Raw genomic sequence first — 19,855 nt, forward strand, 5'->3', positions numbered from 1 at the left:
ACTAGGTAGCAGCTTGAGACAGAAGTGAATTAATAAGTTTTATTAACACATATCTGCAATAATTCGATTAAGTGCCCATTAAAACGTATGTAGAAGAACACATCAAAGTACTATGAAGAAATGAATAAATACAAATGAACAAGTGCACAACACTACAGCCATTTCAAATTAAAAAGCATGTGTGATAGCTTTCACTTGCTATGCACAAGGCTTGAATAGGAAGCTGATCAGGGGAAATTGAACCAGATTTTAAACTAAATAGATCAACATTGTAAGGCATAAAATGATATAATAGCCTACAATTCCATTTCTTACTTTTATATTCATGTAAATGTATCAATGAATGTATTTCCAAAACAACAGAAATTGAAATTGAAAAGAACAATTCTTTTTTGACCTTACGAATCAAATAAGTCACTCGTGGCCTTATCGTAAAGCAAGCATACAGTAAGGCAAAATGTAATAAAGCTTAGTGAAAGCATGGCAAAGCAAATGTAAACACTATAAAGCCTAGATAGGTATGGTAAAGCATATTTAAAAAAAAAAAAAAAAAAAATGACGAATTGATACTTCGCTAATACAGGCCTATCAGGCCAATACTTGGCAAATCATTATAAACTATAGTACTGTACAAACCTTTGTATAAGTGTATTTTCTAGGTATTTTAGGGGGTCCTAAAAAGGGGGGAGCAACCAGTGTGACCTATAGGCTTTTTCCTGAAGTTGTCGTCTCAAAAAGGGGGAGGCGACTTATACACTGGTGAGACTTATACCCTGATGTGACTTATACTTATACACGGGTTTTACGGTAAATGCATAGTATAACCATGGGAAAAGCAAAATTACTGTGCAGTTCTACTGTGGTAACATTTTTGTAAGGGAATTAACACAAACTTAAAAAACACTGTAAAACCACAAAAATCTACAGAGACTTCACTGATGTATTAAACTCAATCTGAAAGCCGTGTTGTTTAATATAAACTAATTAATTGTAAAATGTATTTAATGACTGTATTTTTTCACATCAGACCTCAAAGTATTACAAGAGTAACAACTTTCAGCATTGTGGATAAGAATAAAACATGACAGCACAGGTAATGATTCTTATACAGCATTTTATCATCCTGCCAAAAAATAAGTGCAAATAAAAATAAATAACCTTCATGGGACAGTTCAATTGTGCCCTCTTATAGTGACAAGACTGGTAATTACATCCAGTCCACAGGCTACGGAAGTATTACTTGTGTTGCTCCTGCTGGAGTTCATTATATCTCTTCATTAAGAAAGACATAAGTAATAACTTTTAATAGTATGTTATCACTAAATAGATTACACACATTGAAATTGGCTTTGTATTTTGTGATGAATATGTGAAGGGGGTGATGAGCATAGCACTACCGAATATTATCATTGTATCTCCTTTGCTTATTTCTGTGGCACTATTTGACTTAGAGGTACAGTGGCTTCAGTGGGACATTCCATGAGAAGAAGCAGAACAGCACAAACAGGAGAACATTGCTACACCTAGCAAAAACATTGCTGCTTGGAGTCTGCACAAATTATGATGTGTTGTGTGGAACAGCGGGCCATTCTGGAGCACAGACTACAGATTTTTACCTCAAGCTTCCATGAATGAAGCAGTTATAAATAAGAAAGGGTCAAATATCCCTCAATTTAACTTTTTAAACTCAATGCAGACAGTAAAATAATTGGAGACTTTAAAATATAAATTCAGCCGCACTTAAAAGATATTACTGAATATGGATTAAGTATATAAAATCTCAGAATATGTGCAGTAAACTATAAACATTTGGGATTATAATGCAAACAAACAGTTTTACTGACCATATGTTTTGTCTAATGTGTGTTGGGAAAGCTTTTAATGTTTGTATGTAGAAAAGCCTAACGAATAAAGAATTACTAATATCAAAGAGTGATGTTCTGTTTATAGACTCATAACAGAACTACGCTAATAAAGATTGTGGTGCTTAATTGACTCTGAAGCAGGAAGGTTTCTCGCTGCACTTCTGCCTTGCATATCAACGATGGGAGCCATTTCTAAGCACCTTGGCTGGACAAGATCGGCTTTGTCTGCTGTGTTTCTGGCTGGCCTACATTTATCACTGTGGCTTTCTGCTGTGTGCATCCCATGTCTTGTTAATAGAGACGGGAATGCTTAGAAGCTTTGTCTGCTTCAGGCCAGACTCAAGCTCAGCTAAGCCTTTTATTCAGACAGCCCTGAAGATGCCACTGTTAACCCGCTCCATGCTGGAATTTGAAAAGCTTTTATGACAAAAGTAAATATCTGGGCTGATAGGGTACTTCCAGTTGCTTGGTAATTCAGTATTTGTCAGTAGCAAGTTTGAAAGCAAAAAAATGAAGCGCAAAAAAAAATGAGCCCCTTAACTATTCTAAATTTGTAACACAAGGAAACTGTCTCCTGTAATCGAGTAGTCTTTTCTTATCCATGGGGGAGCTGCATCGGATAGAAATCACATAGGCTTGGCAATTAACTTTGACACCAATACATTTTCTGCAAATATAAGTGCTCTGAATTGATCCAATAATACTAAAAATAGAGGTACTGTATGCGCCTGGTGGTTGCATGTTGCACTGACATGTCCTGTAAGTAACCCTCTTGTTTTGCATTTTTGCAACCACTCAATTCCAGTATATATGTCGATATAAACAGGCTGCACTTCTCACGATGATTCCAGTTTTGCTCAATATTGACCTTTAGTAAGAGAAACAGGGCTAGTGAGGCTGCAGACCGCATACTTTACACCAACATCAAAGTTGAGCCTAATATGCTTTTAAACAGCGTTTGCAACAGGTATTGTGTGAGATCTACAAAACCTAATTGATGTGTTTGTATTGTTTAAAAGGCAGAATTGAAAAGTAATTAAATCACTATATATTCACCACATTGTATAATAAGTACTTTTGTACAGTGTCAGAGAGGAGCCCAACTTGGAAAGTGTACCAACCACCCTGGGGGAATTTGAAGGTTGATCTTTACTTCCTCTCCAATAAATCCAACCATCTAGTTCATTTTACCGCTATGATTCGATCACAAATCTCTGACTGGTAACTCTTTTGTTGTCCTGCTTCTAATTCAGAGAAGGTTTTTAAAGCAGAAGACCCCTCAGGAGCACAGATGCCTTCTCTCTCTGGTTGAAGAGTCTATCACAAAACGCAATGGCAGCAATGTTGAAAAGTGTGGAATAAAATCAGCAGTAAAACAGTAAAAACAATAAAGAAAGAGATGTAAAAAAATCAGTAAAGCTTGCTTGGAGTTAAGCAATAGCTCAAATAAACTACACACAAACTGCTGCTTCTTTAAATCTGAAGGGGCAGCATGAAGCAGCCACTGAAGACTCTTGGAAACGATTATGCACATGTAGTACTTTGCATATCTAGTACTTTAAGGATGGTTGTGAACCACTTTCAAAATGCAAAGTTAAGTTATCTGGGAAAGAAATGAGAATCAACCAAATGCTGTGTATACGTACTGAGGATCTCAGTAATCAGAAGATTTACTCCCCTCATCATCGGACACTGATTTTCAGGGTTTTTTTTTGTTTAATAGGGCTTTTGGGATGGACATAAAGAACTGATAGAGAAGTATGGCAGAGTTTGTGGGTAAGTGAATTGTTGAATTTGTGTCATAAGTTTGATTTCTCTCTTGATACACACAGATGCCAAGAGCAGCTCAGTACATTGGTTTGCCTGTATAGATAACCCTTCTTCATCCCCAGTATCCTATGGTGTATCCTTATCCATCACTGCCAAACACCTTGAAATCTGAGGCCGAAGCCAAGCCTTTAATACAGGTCTTACCCAACAAGTAACAAACAGTGTTTTTTTTATTATTTATTACAATCATCAGCCCACTAATGTTTATGGATTTTATAATAGTTATCTGGAAATTACCTTGTTGTTTAAACCAAAATCAAATGGATAAATTCAGGGAATTACTTTTCTTAGATCAAGCTCCGATATGCTTCTTGTTCTCATACTTTGTTGTATGGAAATATGGTTTTCCTTTCATTTGAGAGATTCAATTTGCAGCCCTTGACTGGTTACTTGAAAACCTGTCACTTACCAGTTTAGCACAGCTAAGAAGATATTTGAGATGAATGTTTGCTGACTTTGTAAACATGCTACATGAAGCAAATATGGCTTCTAGAAAGTTAATTTATGAACGCTTGTGAATGTTATGTATGCATGTCTGTTATTTTTAGTTATAAGAAACTGTGTTTCAACTTCAGATCATGGCCACACGAATATTACTGCTACAGTATTCCTGATATGATAGAATTGTGATAGAACTTATAAATGCTTCTCCACATAATTAGGCTTGAGGAATCTTATCAAAAGAAAAAAATTCTGGTATAGTTAGTAATCATGGCAAAAAAAACCTCTATGCTGATTCCACAGTGCACAGTGCAACACTAATATGCTTCCCCACAATCAGTTTTTCAATAGCTGAAATAACTAAGCATGGCTAATAATGATCTTATCAGAAACTACAACAGAGAATCATACAGAACACACATAATAAGATATAAAACAGATAATAAATTAAATGTTGGTGAAGCTATTTCTTAAGCACCTTTTAGAGAATTGATAGCCGGCATCCTCCACTGGAATTCTTTGTGATACTGAATTACACTTCATTTTGTTGAGACCGACAGTATAGCAGAGGGAGCTGGTGGTCCTATGAATGATCTTATTCATAGTTGATAATCAGCCCTAATTGCTCTAATCCATGAAGACAGTTGTCCCAAAAAGCACAAGGAGTAGGCCTCCAAGATAGCTTTCCGGTTATAGTGAGGTCAGGATTCATGTTTTGGAAGTTTTGGTTTAATATTAGTTTGATTGGTCTGGATTGGAAGAGACACTGTTAGGATCATCCTACCAAATAAGTCTTAAAATTAGCATTTGCAGTTTAGGGAACTTTATAGTTTCTTCATTGATTTTAAAAGCAGAGACTACAGCTTTATTAAAAAGTACTGAACACAAAGGTCCAAATTACATGACCTAAAACGGTCTGTATTTATATCATTAAGATAAAGCCTGTAGACACTTACTAACCCAATTACATCACTTTCCAAATCCATGTATTTAATTGTACTGTATATAACTTATTTGGTTGCAGTTGAGTTGATTATCCCCCACTGGAAATGAATATCTTTGATGGCAGAGGCATCATCATCTACGTTTCATCTCTAGAAAACTGTGTATGCAATTATGATGAAACTAGGTTAGGACATTATTTAGCACGTTATTGGTTATATCGCAATCTGGAGAGATATACAGAGGTGCCCGTATGTCGGTTTTTACTTACTATATATAGTTCATCCATAACTATGAAACATACAATCTTGTAAAGTACTAAAATACTAAAAGACACTTTGTATATTCAACATCAAATGTTTTGACTTATTTATCTTCAAGACATTAAGAAAGACTTGTGGCTGAAGTGTGTTTCATTAAATTTACATACATACTGTATGGATCCCTAGTTTTGCATATATCTAGAGAACTGCATATCAAAGTGTGTGTAAACTAGGTTAGGACATGCTTTAGTTATTTGGAGTATCTGGGGATATGTGAAGGAACCTGTCTGTCCTTGTGTCATTTGTACATGTACATATTGTACAGTGAATGTTAGGTCATGGTGAAATGTTTCATGATAGTGATATAATTTTGTATTTACAACTGTGGCAGGTGATTTATGTTACTAACAGGCTTGTTTATTCAGTTGCTGTTCATTGCCTTTAATGTCATAGCTTTTTTTTTTAAATTTTATTTTGTGGCAGTTGCTATGGACAGAATATGTTTTAAACATTGTTTTTAATATGTTTTGCTCTGCAGCGTGTATATATTAGAAGCACAGTCAAACCTATATATACATGTGTGTGCGCGTTTCTTTTCAGTTATTATTTAGGTCGGAGACCTGTCATCTTGGTTGCTGAGCCTGACATGATCAAACAGATTTTGGTGAAGGATTTTAGTAACTTTACAAACAGAATGGTGAGTAGACAGTGATTCACAAATACTGTCCATGTGGCTTCATGTAAAAAAAAAGACTGCTCAACGGGGCTGTTTATAATATATTTAATGCTGTAGAGTAAACTGTATGAGTTAAATGAATTAGTCATTTTGCAGATGATTTTATCCAAAGTGACTTACAGAGGTAGTGAACAATGCATCAACAACTGCTGTTGCAGAGTCACTTACAGTAGGACCTTGGTTTTACACCTTGTCCGAATGGTATGAGTCAGTTTCTTTTTCAGTAGAAGCTTATGTAATCTGAAATTGTTTGGATATGGTTAACCCAACAGAGCACTGGAGGGTACATGTAGAAGCTGAGTAAAAGTATGCACTGGATAAAAGGTAGGACTCTCACAATATTAGTAAGGAAGTCCAGCCAACAATACGGTACTTGTGCCGTGATGGTGATGACTACTTTGATAATGATAATGTAGCCATCCACCGTGCCAGGGTTCTTGGGTAAACTGTTTTATAGAGACTATAGAGGCATCTCCTAATGCCACAACAATCCCGTAGATTAGCCTACTTGAGTAAAATATTACTGAATGGATTAATATCCCTCAACACACCTTCCAGCTCATTGTGGAATGGCATCTAGGCTGTGATCAGGGCAAATGGTAGCCTAATATTTTGGTTACATATCAGTGAAAGTCTGTGAATTTACTTAATCAAATGACATTACAATGGCCTCAGCCTTCCAATGTGTTATAGTAGCACCACATATCATGCTTATTGATCTGTTTAACAAACTGTCTTTGAGTGAACTAGCACCATAGGAACAGAATAACAAACACAACTCTGTGAAGAATAACAATGATAAAAAGGATTTCATTAATAAAACAAACACATTTATCAAAGTGTTGTCCAAAAAAGTAAATAACAGTAACAAGCAGTATTTATTTGACAGACACATCAGAAAAATATTTTTGAAAGATGCTGTTTGGAATAAAAGTTTGCTACAGTAAATTTAAAGCAATTAGTTTAACAGACTTTCAAAGGTGATAAAAGACAATATTATTCATTGACTAGTGCTGTTAAAAAAACAGTGGGCCAGATTTAGATAAGAAACTAAATTTTCAAAGGGGCAGTTGCAGGGATTTTTTACCTTCAGTAAAACAGGAATTGCAGGAGAAAAAAAAAAACCCCAAAAAACCCTTGCTTATTTTTGTAATCAAAAGTGTTATTTTCCTCAACTCTGGTGAAGGAGTTGTGAATAATTATGCAAGTCCTTCTGCAAGTGCAAATTTCAAATAAATAAATAGATTCCGCAAATCACAGTGTTGGGGGAATGTTTGATGTATGAGCTTAGAGCTCACTAATTATTAAACAAATAAGAATTGAATTAATAAATATGCACCGAAAAAGAAATACCTGCATCTCAACACATTCCCTTAAAGATGTCTTCAGCTCCAGCATATTTAAGTTAAGTTTAGCGTCTCATTTTCAGTTACTGGTACAGTAAAAACAGATGGTTTAGCCGTGGCCAGCCTCTGTAGGAATTGTTTGGGACACCCTCTCTCTTTTAATGTGATTGAGAAGATTTTCTTTAACTCAAATTTTAAGTCACAATATCTTTTTTTTAATATCTATATCCCGTGGAACAGTTCAAACACTATTTACGTTACCTTCAAATCCCAGGGTTCTATTATTCATTAAAAGGATTTGTTTGAAGAGCTCACTAAGGCTAGAAGTCTAATTTCCACTGGGATACAAGGTTCCTGGCAATGTGGTCTTGCTGATTAGGGAAAAAGAACTGAACAGGAGAAGCTGGGGTTAGAAGCAAGACTTCTTGGGATTCTGACCCATTCAAATTGGGGTTGGGAGTGATACTGGAAGCAGTACTGCATCTGGGAGACAATTCTGGGTTAAAAAGGAACTCTTCAGGGCTCCCAAGTGGCACATCCAGCAAAGGCACTCCACACATATGTTCCCTATAGCCTGGGGATCGCAGGTTCGAGTCCAGGCTATGTCACAGCCAACTGTGACAGGGAGTTCCTAGGGGGCAGCACGCAATTGGCCAAGCACTGCCCGGGTAGGGAGGGCTTAGGTCAACAGGGGAGTCCAGAGCTCACCACGCCGCAGCGACCCCTGTGGCCGATAGGGCACCTTTGCTTATGCAGTGGAGCCTCCAGATCTATGTTGTCCTCTAGCACTGTAGGTCTGGCGACCTTGCTGTGGATCCGCAGTGTGTAAAATGACAGATTGACAGGAGCACATTTCGGAGGACGCGTGCTCCAGCCTCCATTCCCTGAGTCGGCATGGGGGGGTTTCGAGCGGTGAGCCGAGGATACAGATAATAATTGGGCACACTAAATTAAATTTATTTAAAAAAAAAAAAAAAAAAAGGAATTCTTCTGAAGTCTGTTTGTGGTTCCAAGTTTCTTTTGTTATGACCATTCTTTTTATTTTCAATTAGCTGAAAATATAGTATACATACACTAAATAAATATCTCAGTACAATTATACTCTTTTGTACTCCACTAAATTATGTAACAAAACAAAGAAGAAGAAATGCAATACACTAGTACACAAATATTGACTAGAGTTACAGAGGATTACAGTATTGTTAAAAACTGTTGCCCTCAGGGAGCTTTTTTGCTTTTTCAACCTAAAGGGAACCATTTTACACTATAAGGTAAAAACTGCAATACATATTTGTTTTATTAAATCTATGATGCCAGTGGGTAATAGAGATTTGACTATTGACTGCCAAGTGTCTTCAGAGCCCAATGCTATAGTTCTTTGTCTACTGACTGCTAATTTGACTGTTGCCCAGTTTGGGGTCAGGTGATACTGAATTAGCCAATAGGGTTGTAAGGTTTCCCTCTACAGCCAGCCAGGTAGTAGAAACCGCAATGCTTCAAGTAATTTTTTAGTATTTCTAAAACAATTCTATATAATAAGAACAAGATATACATGATGTGATTATATAGACAAATCGAATGTTATTGAATGGTACTGTATCTGTATGTAAGTTAATCAGATGTTTTATCTCAGTGTTAACTTTAAAATTTAAGTTTGTCCTAAAGTGTGATTTATTGTCATTCACAGCATTTGAGACTTAGTAGCAAGCCAATGTCCGAAAGCGTTCTACTCCTACGAAATGAGAGATGGAAACATGTCCGAAGTATTCTGACTCCGACGTTCAGCGCAGCAAAGATGAAAGAGGCAGGAAACCTACAACTCCACATCATATGACTTGCTTATTAGATGCTTTACAAATATAATATATGACAGACTCTGCTAATGATGTGATACGGCAACTATTGTCCCTTAGGTGTCTTCCCTCACTCATTTATTAGTTTTAAGTTACCCACTTAGAACCACTGTGTACCCTCTCTATAACTGCCTGTGTCTTTTACTAAGATGTTGGGTGCAGTAGTGGTTAAGGCACAACGTATTATTCTGACCAATTCTCCTACCAGCAGAGAAAATGCACTCGCCCTTAACCACTTAACATAAAGTGTGCTTCAAATTCAAACAATTACCATGCTATCAAAATATATAATTACATTATCAGATTGTGTGGTTTTTGTTGGTCAAACTTTATTATACCAAATCACTACAAATTTAAGATGGAATTGATAATACCACAGAAACTAAAATGACAGAAGATTGCATGCCTGCTTACCGCACAGAAGCACAGCTGATTTATTTGAAGTGAAAAATCCTGATCACTATGTTTAATTTTCTCCAATGCGACACACTAACATTTCTTATGCCTTTACTGAAAAACTCAATAAGGCATTACTATCACCTTTTTTTTGCTGTAAAACATCAAGGGCTGCATAGAGGACTGCATCATTTTATAGCTTTGTGAATGGAAAAAATAGCAAAAAGTGGATTAGATTAAAATCAGTACTCTGATGTCTGGAATTGGCTGTTTTCTCATCCTCTAGCTCTGCAATTGACCCTCACTCCTGACCAAAACACCCTTTGACCCGGGCCTCTCTAAACTGAGATTGACAATTGTGCCAAATTGTGTTTTGGTTTTGTGATATAAACCACTGGCTGCTAAGATGAGACCATCTTACTCCTTTCACTTGTGACCAAGAGATAAAATATTCAAGAATGAGTGTGCAGCCTAGCTTGAAGAATCTGTTTGACAATGCTGCCCTTTAGAGTAGTGACAGTTTACATGTTCATATCTGAACCTGGAATCTTGTCCCTGACAGAGCAGTGTGAAAATCCACAGATGTATCTAAAAGGGGGGGGGGCACTGTCACCTGCTTATTATGTGATACATTATTATATTGAGAATGTCAAGGGGGCTTCAGTTCATTAAAAATGACATATTTACTGGTGATGGCCCAAGCCAGTACGAACTTCGAAAAATAAATTCTTGCAAAACAGGCTGGTTTCAAAATAATATAAGACAGCTACTGTAGTCTTGAAGGCTTGAAGGAATATACATTTACAGGGAGGGCAAATTAGCTCCATTTAGTTTGGGCAAAATTATGACAAGGTCCGTGTCATGTCATTTTTTGCTTGTTTTCCATTTATTAAAAGTTTGAACATTGTGGATTTGTGCATTCACGCAGATTAGATCATAAATTGTTTAATGTAGTCGAATTATTCTTAAAAATGTGTGTGTGTGTGTGTGTGTGTGTGTGTGTGTGTGTGTGTGTGTATATATATATATATATATATATATATCATTTAAAAAAAAAATAATAATAATAATATAATTTGGTGATTGCGATATACGTCATGTCCCCAAAGGATCCTTTCAGTAGCAGTTAATAATGTTGTCTCACACAATCCCTTGCTGATAACATAAATGCCAACGTAAACATGTACACAGCTAACTAAAAAAAAAAAAAAAAAGTTGTCAAGATTTGTATTTTAGCTATTTCAGTCAAGAACAGCTACAGTTTAGATACATTGCTCTAACCAGAGTTTAGATACATTGTTCTAACCAAAGTTTTCAATGAAATGTTCAACTGGACACTGATTCTGTCCTCTTTATCATCAAACTCAACTTTCTTCATAAAGGCTGTCTGCAAGTGTTTGTTGTCTTGGTTGGAGATTAAATCCAACATTTCTGCACTACAGCTACAGCACAAAAGATGCCAGAGACAATCAGCTGCAGTGTCATTAGGGTTTTACTTGTGTGCATAGACAGTGGAAATACATGGGAATGAGGGTCAACAAGCAAATCTGCAGTTGAGTGACTAATTGAAACCCCTGCCAATAACATTTTCCATCTCACTACTCTCAAAGCACCTTCTTGAGTTTTTACATGTAAGTGTGTATTGCTACAGCAATAACTCATTCAATGTACTTTTTACTTGCGGTTCTACAAGTTTTGAAGATGTTATGTCGCTCCATGTATTGCTTTGGTGGTGTATTGTACCATAATTAAGAAGCTTATTACCTCACAATTTTGAAAAAAAAATAGCTTTGTAAGTAAGTGTTCTTGTAGTACACAATGACAACACAAAAACAAGAATACTGTTATATTAGAATGAATATAATTAAATGCATTTGTGGTTACAAGTTGGTCTGTAATAAAAATATCAACAGAATATATGTTTATATAGCAGCCATTCTAGTACTGTAATATGGCTGTAATCACAAAATACACTATTTTAAAGAATGAGGACTGTATTTTAAAGCCCATTTTGATTAATGAAACCAGGAAGGTTAGTTTATGTTCAGTTTTCAAAGCAGTGTTTAATTTGCAAACCAACTGAGGCTGTGTGCTTCCTCAAGTGCTCGTAATCTAAATTAGTGTTTTAAACACAAACAAAACCCAGCTGTAACTTTTACAGGGATTAGGAAGAACAAAACAGAACTTAAGTAAATTACTAACTTGTAAAAGGGCAGTTATGCCGTACCATACCTCACATCTGATAATATTGGGCATTGTCTAACAGAGTTTTGTTTGCTTAAGAAAATCATAGAGTAGACTAATGGTAACAAATTCTCCTGAGATACGTTTTTTTCTTCAGGATAACATCTGAAAGTACAACAAAGGAGCTTAAAAGCGTCTTTCTGTGTTTCTTTTTTCTTTTTTCAGATGGTCCCCCTGATAAACACAGCAGCTGACACGCTGGTGAAAAACTTGAAAGTTTATGCTGACTCCGGACAGAGCTTTGATATTCATCAGTAGGTTTCAGATATATAAAAAAACAGTTTTCAGTACCACAGTGAATAGAATGCTGTGCCTGCTGTGCTGTGATTCAAATTGAAAAGTTTGTTATATTATTATTTTTGAGCATTTTGCAACCAAATAGACTATTATACAATTTAAAGGAAGATATAGAGAACATGTGTTATTCCAAGATTTGAAGAGTGCAGTAAACACAGCGCTCCATGCACAATACAACGTATAGACAAGTACGTAAAACTGTAGCAACCAACACTAAACAGGCTCCTTTCATTTACTTTCCTTACATCAAGCAACCCAGAATATTTAAAACAGTACGAGTTATTGTTGACTTTGAATGAGTGCTATAGAGATTCCAATATAAGGTCAGAAAAAAGGTTGCGAACTGTACATTGTAGCGTTGAATACAAAACGTTATTAAATACTTCAGTACAAAAAACTACATATAAATATTCTGGCAAGATCAGGTGTTTCCCCTCATGTCTGTTTTACTGCCTTCTTAGTTTTGTACAGTGTTTTCAGTCGTTATCAGTAGCTCGTATTGCCATTACTGAAATTCCGTGTTTTGACTAAGGTACTTTGACTATAAGAATTATAGCATATGTAACATATGCTGGATCGTTCAAGTGTCTTTATATTAGTAAGCACCAGCAACATCTATAGCACTGCTGTGCATTGTCAGCAAAACAAAAGAAAGCTTGAGTCAAAGTGGAGGACCACTAGATGGTGCTGTTTCTTACATCTATAAAGACACATTGACTGATCTAGCCTAAGTGAAAAGTATCTATGACGGGAAACCAGAATGGAAGAGCAGCTCCTGAACTCAGATGAAAGCAACTTCAAACAGACAATAATAATAATAATAATAATAATAATAATAATAATAATAATAATAATAATAATAATAATAAAATGTATTTGAGGTATTGTTAAACATGACAATAACCACCCAGAATGTTTTCAGATATCATAAACAGTTCAGTGTACAGTCAAATAGCAAAATCTGAAACTGCTTTTCTTAAAACAGCTGCTCAGCATGCACACAGCAAGTCCTTCGTTGCTATAATGTACGGCATTTCATTTTCTTGAGTTTCTTGGAAAATGCAAGAAATAAGGCATCAGATAAAAGTGATTTACAATATTAATTGTAATATTATAATACACACTCTGTCTGCGCCTAGGCTGAGAAAAAGATGATCAAGTATTATAACATCATGTACTAACATGTAATCTACTTGTAACATTTCCGTGTGTGGCTGTAACCCTGTGCAGGTGTCTGGGCTGCTTCACTATGGACGTCATTGCCAGTGTAGCTTTTGGGACCCAGGTGGACTCGCAGAATAACCCGGAAAACCCCTTTGTGAAACATGCAAAAATATTCTTTTCTTTCACATTATTCCGGCCTTTGTTGTTGGTGTTTAGTAAGTATCCCACTGTTTGTGGGGGATGTTGTGGTTATGATAGCTGCTTGTGTAACTGACCTGGGTGAAGTATTTGATGTGGTTTAAATTACAAAGTCAGAAGCTTTAGCTCCAATAATGTTAACAGTAATATCTTGATGAAGTTATTTGACTATGTGTTAATGATATCCCTCAAGTCTGTTCCTTCTCAGACATTTTGTTATATGATACTGTCAGTATTTCATCTGACAAATCAGTACTTTCATTAGTCTTAAGAGAAAAGGAAAAATCTCACTTCAGCTTTGTCTGGTGAAAAAAAAAATAGTAGGTTACTTTAAAATCAATGTAGAACTAAATCAATTACATTTAGCTTAAATGGGTTAATAAATTGAAGATCATATAGATATACTTTGTAATACAATAAGCCACTCTTATACCTGTATGTTTTTCAGTGAAACTATTTAATTAGTTGTCCTAAGATAGTCCTCTGTAAAATTACTGTATTACATCATTTTAGAGCATTTTACAGCACTGAGAGTAATTACGACTAAGAGCAGTTTAAGTTAAATATTTGGTTATAAGAGTAAATTCTGTTAAGAGCAAGTACAATAAATGGATAAGAATGATTTCTAATAAGAGCAATTACAAAATACGTGAAAGGTTACCTTTAAGAGTAAAATCAAGTACAAGATACAGCAAGTATAGTTAAGATTGAGAGCAGTAGAATACAGCAAAGTGTGGAGCAGTTAAGTGCAAGTGCAAGCACAAGATGATACAAGCACTGATACAGTACTGGCTATCCTGGGATTCCACATAAAAATAGCCCAGGTGGATTTGCTGTTGCTGTAAACCGTAGCTTAGTACTGCAGGGTATAGACTATATATATACAGTGCCTTGCAAAAGTATTCAGACCCCTGATCAATTCTCTCATATTACTGAACTACAAATGGTACATTGAAATTTCGTTCTGTTTGATATTTTATTTTTAAACACTGAAACTCAGAATCAATTATTGTAAGGTGACATTGGTTTTATGTTGGGAAATATTTTTAAGAAAAATAAAAAACTGAACTATCTTGCTTGCATAAGTATTCAACCCCTGTGCTGTGGAAGCTCCCAGTTTGCACCGAGGAAAGAAATTGCCCTAACGAGGACACAGTAACCTTACCATTGGCCTCCACCTGTGAACCATTAAAGTTGCAGGAAAATGAAGACCAAAGAGCATTCTACAGAAGTTAGAGATAAAGTAATACAAATGCATAGATTAGGGAAAGGGTACAAAATAATTTCCAAGTGTTTGGATATCCCAGTGAGCACAGTTGGATCAATAATCAGGAAGTGGAAGCTGCATCACACCACCCAGGAACTGCCAAGAAAAGGCCATCCCTCAAAACTCAGTGCTGAAACAAGATGGAGACTTGTGAGAGAAGCCACAGAGAGGCCAACAATGACTTTGAAGGAGCTACAGAGTTCAGTGGCTGGGTGTGGAGTAATGGTGCACCAGTCAACCATATCAAGAGCTCTGCATAACACTGGCCTGTATGGGAGGGTGGCAAGAAAGAAGCTGTTGCTCAAAAAGTACCATCTGAAAGCACGTCTGGAGTTTGCCAGAAAGCATGAGAGTGACCCAGTTGCAATTTGGGAAAAGGTTTTGTGGTCAGATGAGACCAAGATAGAGCTTTTTGGCCAAAACTCAAAGCGCTGAGTGTGGCGCAAACCTAACACTGCCCATGCCTCAAGACACACCATCCCTACAGTGAAGTATGGTGGTGACAGCATCATGCTGTGGGGATGCTTCTCATCAGCAGGGACTGGGCATCTTGTTACAATTGAAGGAAGAATGGATGGAGCAAAATACAGGAAAATACTGCAAGAGAATCTGCCTCAGTCCGCTAAAAAACTGAAGCTTGGGAGGAAATTCACCTTTCAGCAGGACAATGATCCCAAGCACAAGGCTAAAGCAACATTGGAGTGGCTCAAGAACAAAAAGGTGAATGCCCTACAGTGGCCCAGTCAAAGTCCTGATCTCAAAATTGCGGTCCACAAGCATCATCCAACCAACCTGAACAACCTGGAGCAAATCTGCCAAGAAGAATGGGCCAAAATCACTCCGACACAGTGTGCAAAGCTGGTACATACTTACCCCAAAAGACTTAAAGCTGTTATTGCAGCGAAAGGTGGCTCTACCAAATTTTAATGTGTTGTGGTTGAATACTTATGCAAGCAAGAGATTTCAGTTTTTTATTTTTCTTAAAAATATTTCCCAACATAAAACCAGTGTCACCTTGCAATAATTGATTTTGAGTTTAAGTGTTTTAAAATAAAATATCGAACAGAACGAAATTTCAATGTACCATTTGTAATTCAGTAATATGAGAGAATTGGTCAGGGGTCTGAATACTTTTGTAAGGCACTGCATATATATATATATATATATATATATATATATATATATATATATATATATATATATATATATATATATATACATACATATATATACATACATATATATATATATATATATATATATATATATATATATATATATATATATATATATGCAAAGTCATCATTTACCGTTTCTTATCACATTTTTTGTTGTTGTTTATGCATGTAATTTGTTGTTGTACACTAACTGAAAAGTTTGATTCATTGTTTGAATAAACAAATACATAAATACATTAATAAGTAAACACAATAATATAGGGCCGTGCTCCCAGAGCTTGCAACTCAATAGATAACAAAAAGAGCAATGTTGAGAGTAGATGGAGCTCAGACTGTGTTTTCATGATAAATAATGAAGTGCAGTGTAAACTCAGTTCTTGTACTGTAGCAGAACAGAACTAAAAGGTGTATTGTGCTGCTGTTTGTTTGTTTTTTTAGTGGCGTTCCCATTTCTTATTGATCCTCTTGCGCAGCTTGTACCCAACAAACGGCGGGACCAGTTGAATAATTTCTTCATTGGCTTTATCAAAAACATGATCAAACAGAGGGAACAGCAACCCCCCAATGAGGTACTCTACATGTGTTGACCCCTGCAGCTGTGGGGTGAAAGGAGAGTTTAATGCACCCAGGTGTTACGACTTTCAATTCAGAATCAATACTGGTACACAATATTAAAATATAAGTTGTGCTTTCATTTTAACGCATTAAATGGACAGCTGAAAAATTATGTGTAGCTTGTAGACTTCAGTCATTCAGCTGATATCATTGCATTTGCAAATACTTAATTTCTTACATGTTTAAAATTGTATATGCGTGCTCTCAATCACTCTCAGTTTTTTCTGCTTCGATTAGTTTTTTGCCATGCTTCCTAAACTATTCCAGCAAAGAAATGCTTTTTGAGAAGACCTCTATGCTGATTCCATAGTGCACAGTGCAACACTAATACACTTCCCCACAATCAGTTTTTCAATAGCTGAAATAATTAAGCATGGCTAATAATGATCTTATTAGAAACAACAGCAGAGAATCATACAGAACACACATAATAGGATAATTAACAGTTAAAAGATTCATTATTAGGGAACATATAAAGTACAGTACCTTTGTGAGAATAACTGTTTGTTTTAAAAAAGAATATGGCAATATCATGTACAGAATCTGTAAAAGCCTGATAGCAGTAATGTTTCTGTTTTTTTTAAGTAAAAATGAAAGAATAAAAGGGTCAGTTTTTGATTTTCACAGAGACGACATGATTTCCTCCAGCTGATGCTTGACGTCAGGAGCACAAACGTGTATGTTGGAGTGGAGAATTTCGATGTTGTGAACTGTGCTGATGAGGGAGGCTCATCCAATGGGACGCCAAAGAAAACTCAGAAGAGGATGCTGACTGAAGACGAAATCATGGGCCAGGCTTTTATCTTCCTGCTTGCCGGCTACGAGACCACCAGCAGCACCCTCGCCTTTGCTGCTTACTTGCTGGCAATTCATCAAGACTGCCAGAAGAAGTTGCAGAGGGAGGTGGATGAGTTTTATGCCAGACACGTACGTATTTGTACTGCTTTATTAATCCCCGCTGTCACTCTTAAGAGTTTTACGTGTATCTAGAGACGTTCTTAGCACAAGTCAGCCTGAGGTCATATACTGAGGTGCCTTTCTGTCTGATTTTTGGAACATACTGTGTGAACCGCATATCCTATTTTGAAACCTGATTAAACATTTTTTAACAGTATTTACTGAGATCATCAGAATCTGGGAAATAAGGGGATCCTTTTCCATCTGTCTTTTGGAAAGCAATATAAATTAAGTTAGGTAGGTTGTATCCTGGGGGAAACGTGTACAATTTTCATGAAATGGTTTTGATGAAACTGCATAAGCATATGTTATGAGATTCTGTTCTGATAATGGTGCTCTAGTTTTTCTGTACATTACAACTTGGGATCCTATGACATCTTGTGAGTGATGGTGTGGACAAGGGGTAACTTTTCAACAGTCAATCCCTTGTTTGAAGTAGTAATTCTATATTAATTCCACAGATGCCAGTGTAATTTGTGCAAAGTGGTTCTAAGCAAGGTTAATTTGTGTAGGCCCTCAGAAAAGCATAAATGACTGCGGTATGATTTGGTCACAGCTCTGTTCACTGGTTTAAAGCTCATTTGTAAGAAAGGCTGAACACTGAAAATGCAGTTAAACTTGAAGGCGCTGAAACCTAAGGAGTAGGTCCATGTGCTTGTCTCTGTGAGCAGTACTTTTGTTAAATAGTGTTTAATGCAGAATGTAGAATCTTGAAACTGTTCTAAGAATTGAAAATTCTATATTGAATGCAGCAGCTGCTAGGGCTGTAACGACACCACAATGTCACAATACATGGGATGGTCCTGGTAGGCTACTTGTATAATGCATAATAAGATCAAATGATCATTGAGTTTGTCCCCACGGAAATCTGCAAAGAGAAAAGTGTGTTTTCTGCAAAGAACTTGTCAAATTTGGTGTCAAAGACTTTTTTTTAATGAAAACAGTGTTAACGAGTATAAATAAAAAAGCATTGATACATTTTACAAATGCTCTGTTTTACAAATGTGTACTAGGCTTGGAGCATTTTTGTGCACATGTAACAGGGTATTTTTAGAAACGTTTGTTGTTCACCAAAATGTTGTTATATGGAAACAGTGACAGGCGACACTGATTAGCTGATAAACTAGCTGTTTTGTTTCTTTGACCAAGGCCACAATGTGAAAGTGCTACCATCACATACCACAAAACAAACGGGAAAGTGACGATTAAAAAAAAAAGGATTTTCACTAAAATGTAAAGTCATTCCAAGTAATTGGATAATATCTAACATAGTTCGCTACCCCCTTCCTTTTTGAGCATTCATGTTACTACACCATGTACAAAAAACTTGTGTATTTCCTTTTCTTTTTCTGCAACATAGGGAGTATAAGCAAGGTCCTAATTGTTTTTTTTATCTGACCTTTCACATAGGAGTAACAGAACAACACTTCTCTTTGTACTTGTGAATAAAATATGAAATACTTTTGTAAAAAAATAAATAAAACCTTGTTTCGTTCTTCACTAACCACTGTTTGCCTATCCATGGCCGTTGTCACGGTCTTCTGCCATTTTAACAGAAGCTCTGACGGTGAGTTATTGGAAATACTGGACTTTTATTTTGCATGTTAAATGGACTTCAAATGAGCATCAATAGTCGACTTCTTTTTGTAGTCAGCTACTTTGTTGTAAAATATCTTCCCACCGTCTTCATGAATGTCTTTATAGCTTCATGTCCTATCTTGCCGTTATGTTCAGTGCTAATTTAGATTTGTTTCCAGAGCTCACCAAATCACGTTAAGAGCTTGTCCATGGCTGAACTAAAGCTGCACTGAAACCCTGCCACACATCTGAATGTACACATAGCGACATGTAACAGTAATAGTAGGGACCAAAGGGACCAAATTAGTTTTTTTGCAAAAAATTTAAAATTCTGCAAGAGAGAGCAAATTCTATGATTTTTTTTCTCCCTCGATCGTGAAATCCTGGAGGGACTATTTAGTGACAAACTATTTTGTTAAAAGACTACAATTACTGAGGAAATGTATATATTTTAATATCAAGTATAACAAACTAGTCTTCATTCAAGAACTGCTTAGTGAACAATAAGCTGTGTTGTGCTTTTGATGTTCTGTCACGATACAAATGACACTTACATAGGTGGCGGGTGAGCCTTTCAATTGTGGAGGTTATTCCACACCTTTTCAATTATTGAACCCAACGATGTATAAGTAAGATATATATATATATATATATATATATATATATATATATATATATATATATA

General features: G+C 36.1%; 1 protein-coding gene across 6 annotated transcripts in view; it reads left to right on the forward strand.

Moving 5' to 3' along the window:
- The window catches only part of tbxas1 (thromboxane A synthase 1 (platelet)), a 60,482-nt gene that overhangs the window by 19,065 nt on the left and 21,562 nt on the right, over positions 1 to 19,855 (forward strand). For 4 of the 6 annotated variants that reach the window (XM_041254386.1, XM_041254383.1, XM_041254384.1 and 1 more), the window contains 7 exons: positions 3,589 to 3,641; positions 5,942 to 6,038; positions 9,111 to 9,227; positions 12,082 to 12,170; positions 13,444 to 13,592; positions 16,459 to 16,589; positions 17,263 to 17,562. In XM_041254386.1, coding sequence (XP_041110320.1) covers positions 3,589 to 3,641; positions 5,942 to 6,038; positions 9,111 to 9,227; positions 12,082 to 12,170; positions 13,444 to 13,592; positions 16,459 to 16,589; positions 17,263 to 17,562 — 936 coding nt within the window. The remainder of the gene's footprint in view (positions 1 to 3,588; positions 3,642 to 5,941; positions 6,039 to 9,110; positions 9,228 to 12,081; positions 12,171 to 13,443; positions 13,593 to 16,458; positions 16,590 to 17,262; positions 17,563 to 19,855) is intronic. The other 2 variants (XM_041254387.1, XM_041254389.1) reach the window with 2 other exon arrangements.

The sequence above is a fragment of the Polyodon spathula genome, chromosome 7 (genome assembly GCF_017654505.1).
Source record: "Polyodon spathula isolate WHYD16114869_AA chromosome 7, ASM1765450v1, whole genome shotgun sequence".
In the NCBI taxonomy this organism is placed as follows: domain Eukaryota; kingdom Metazoa; phylum Chordata; class Actinopteri; order Acipenseriformes; family Polyodontidae; genus Polyodon; species Polyodon spathula.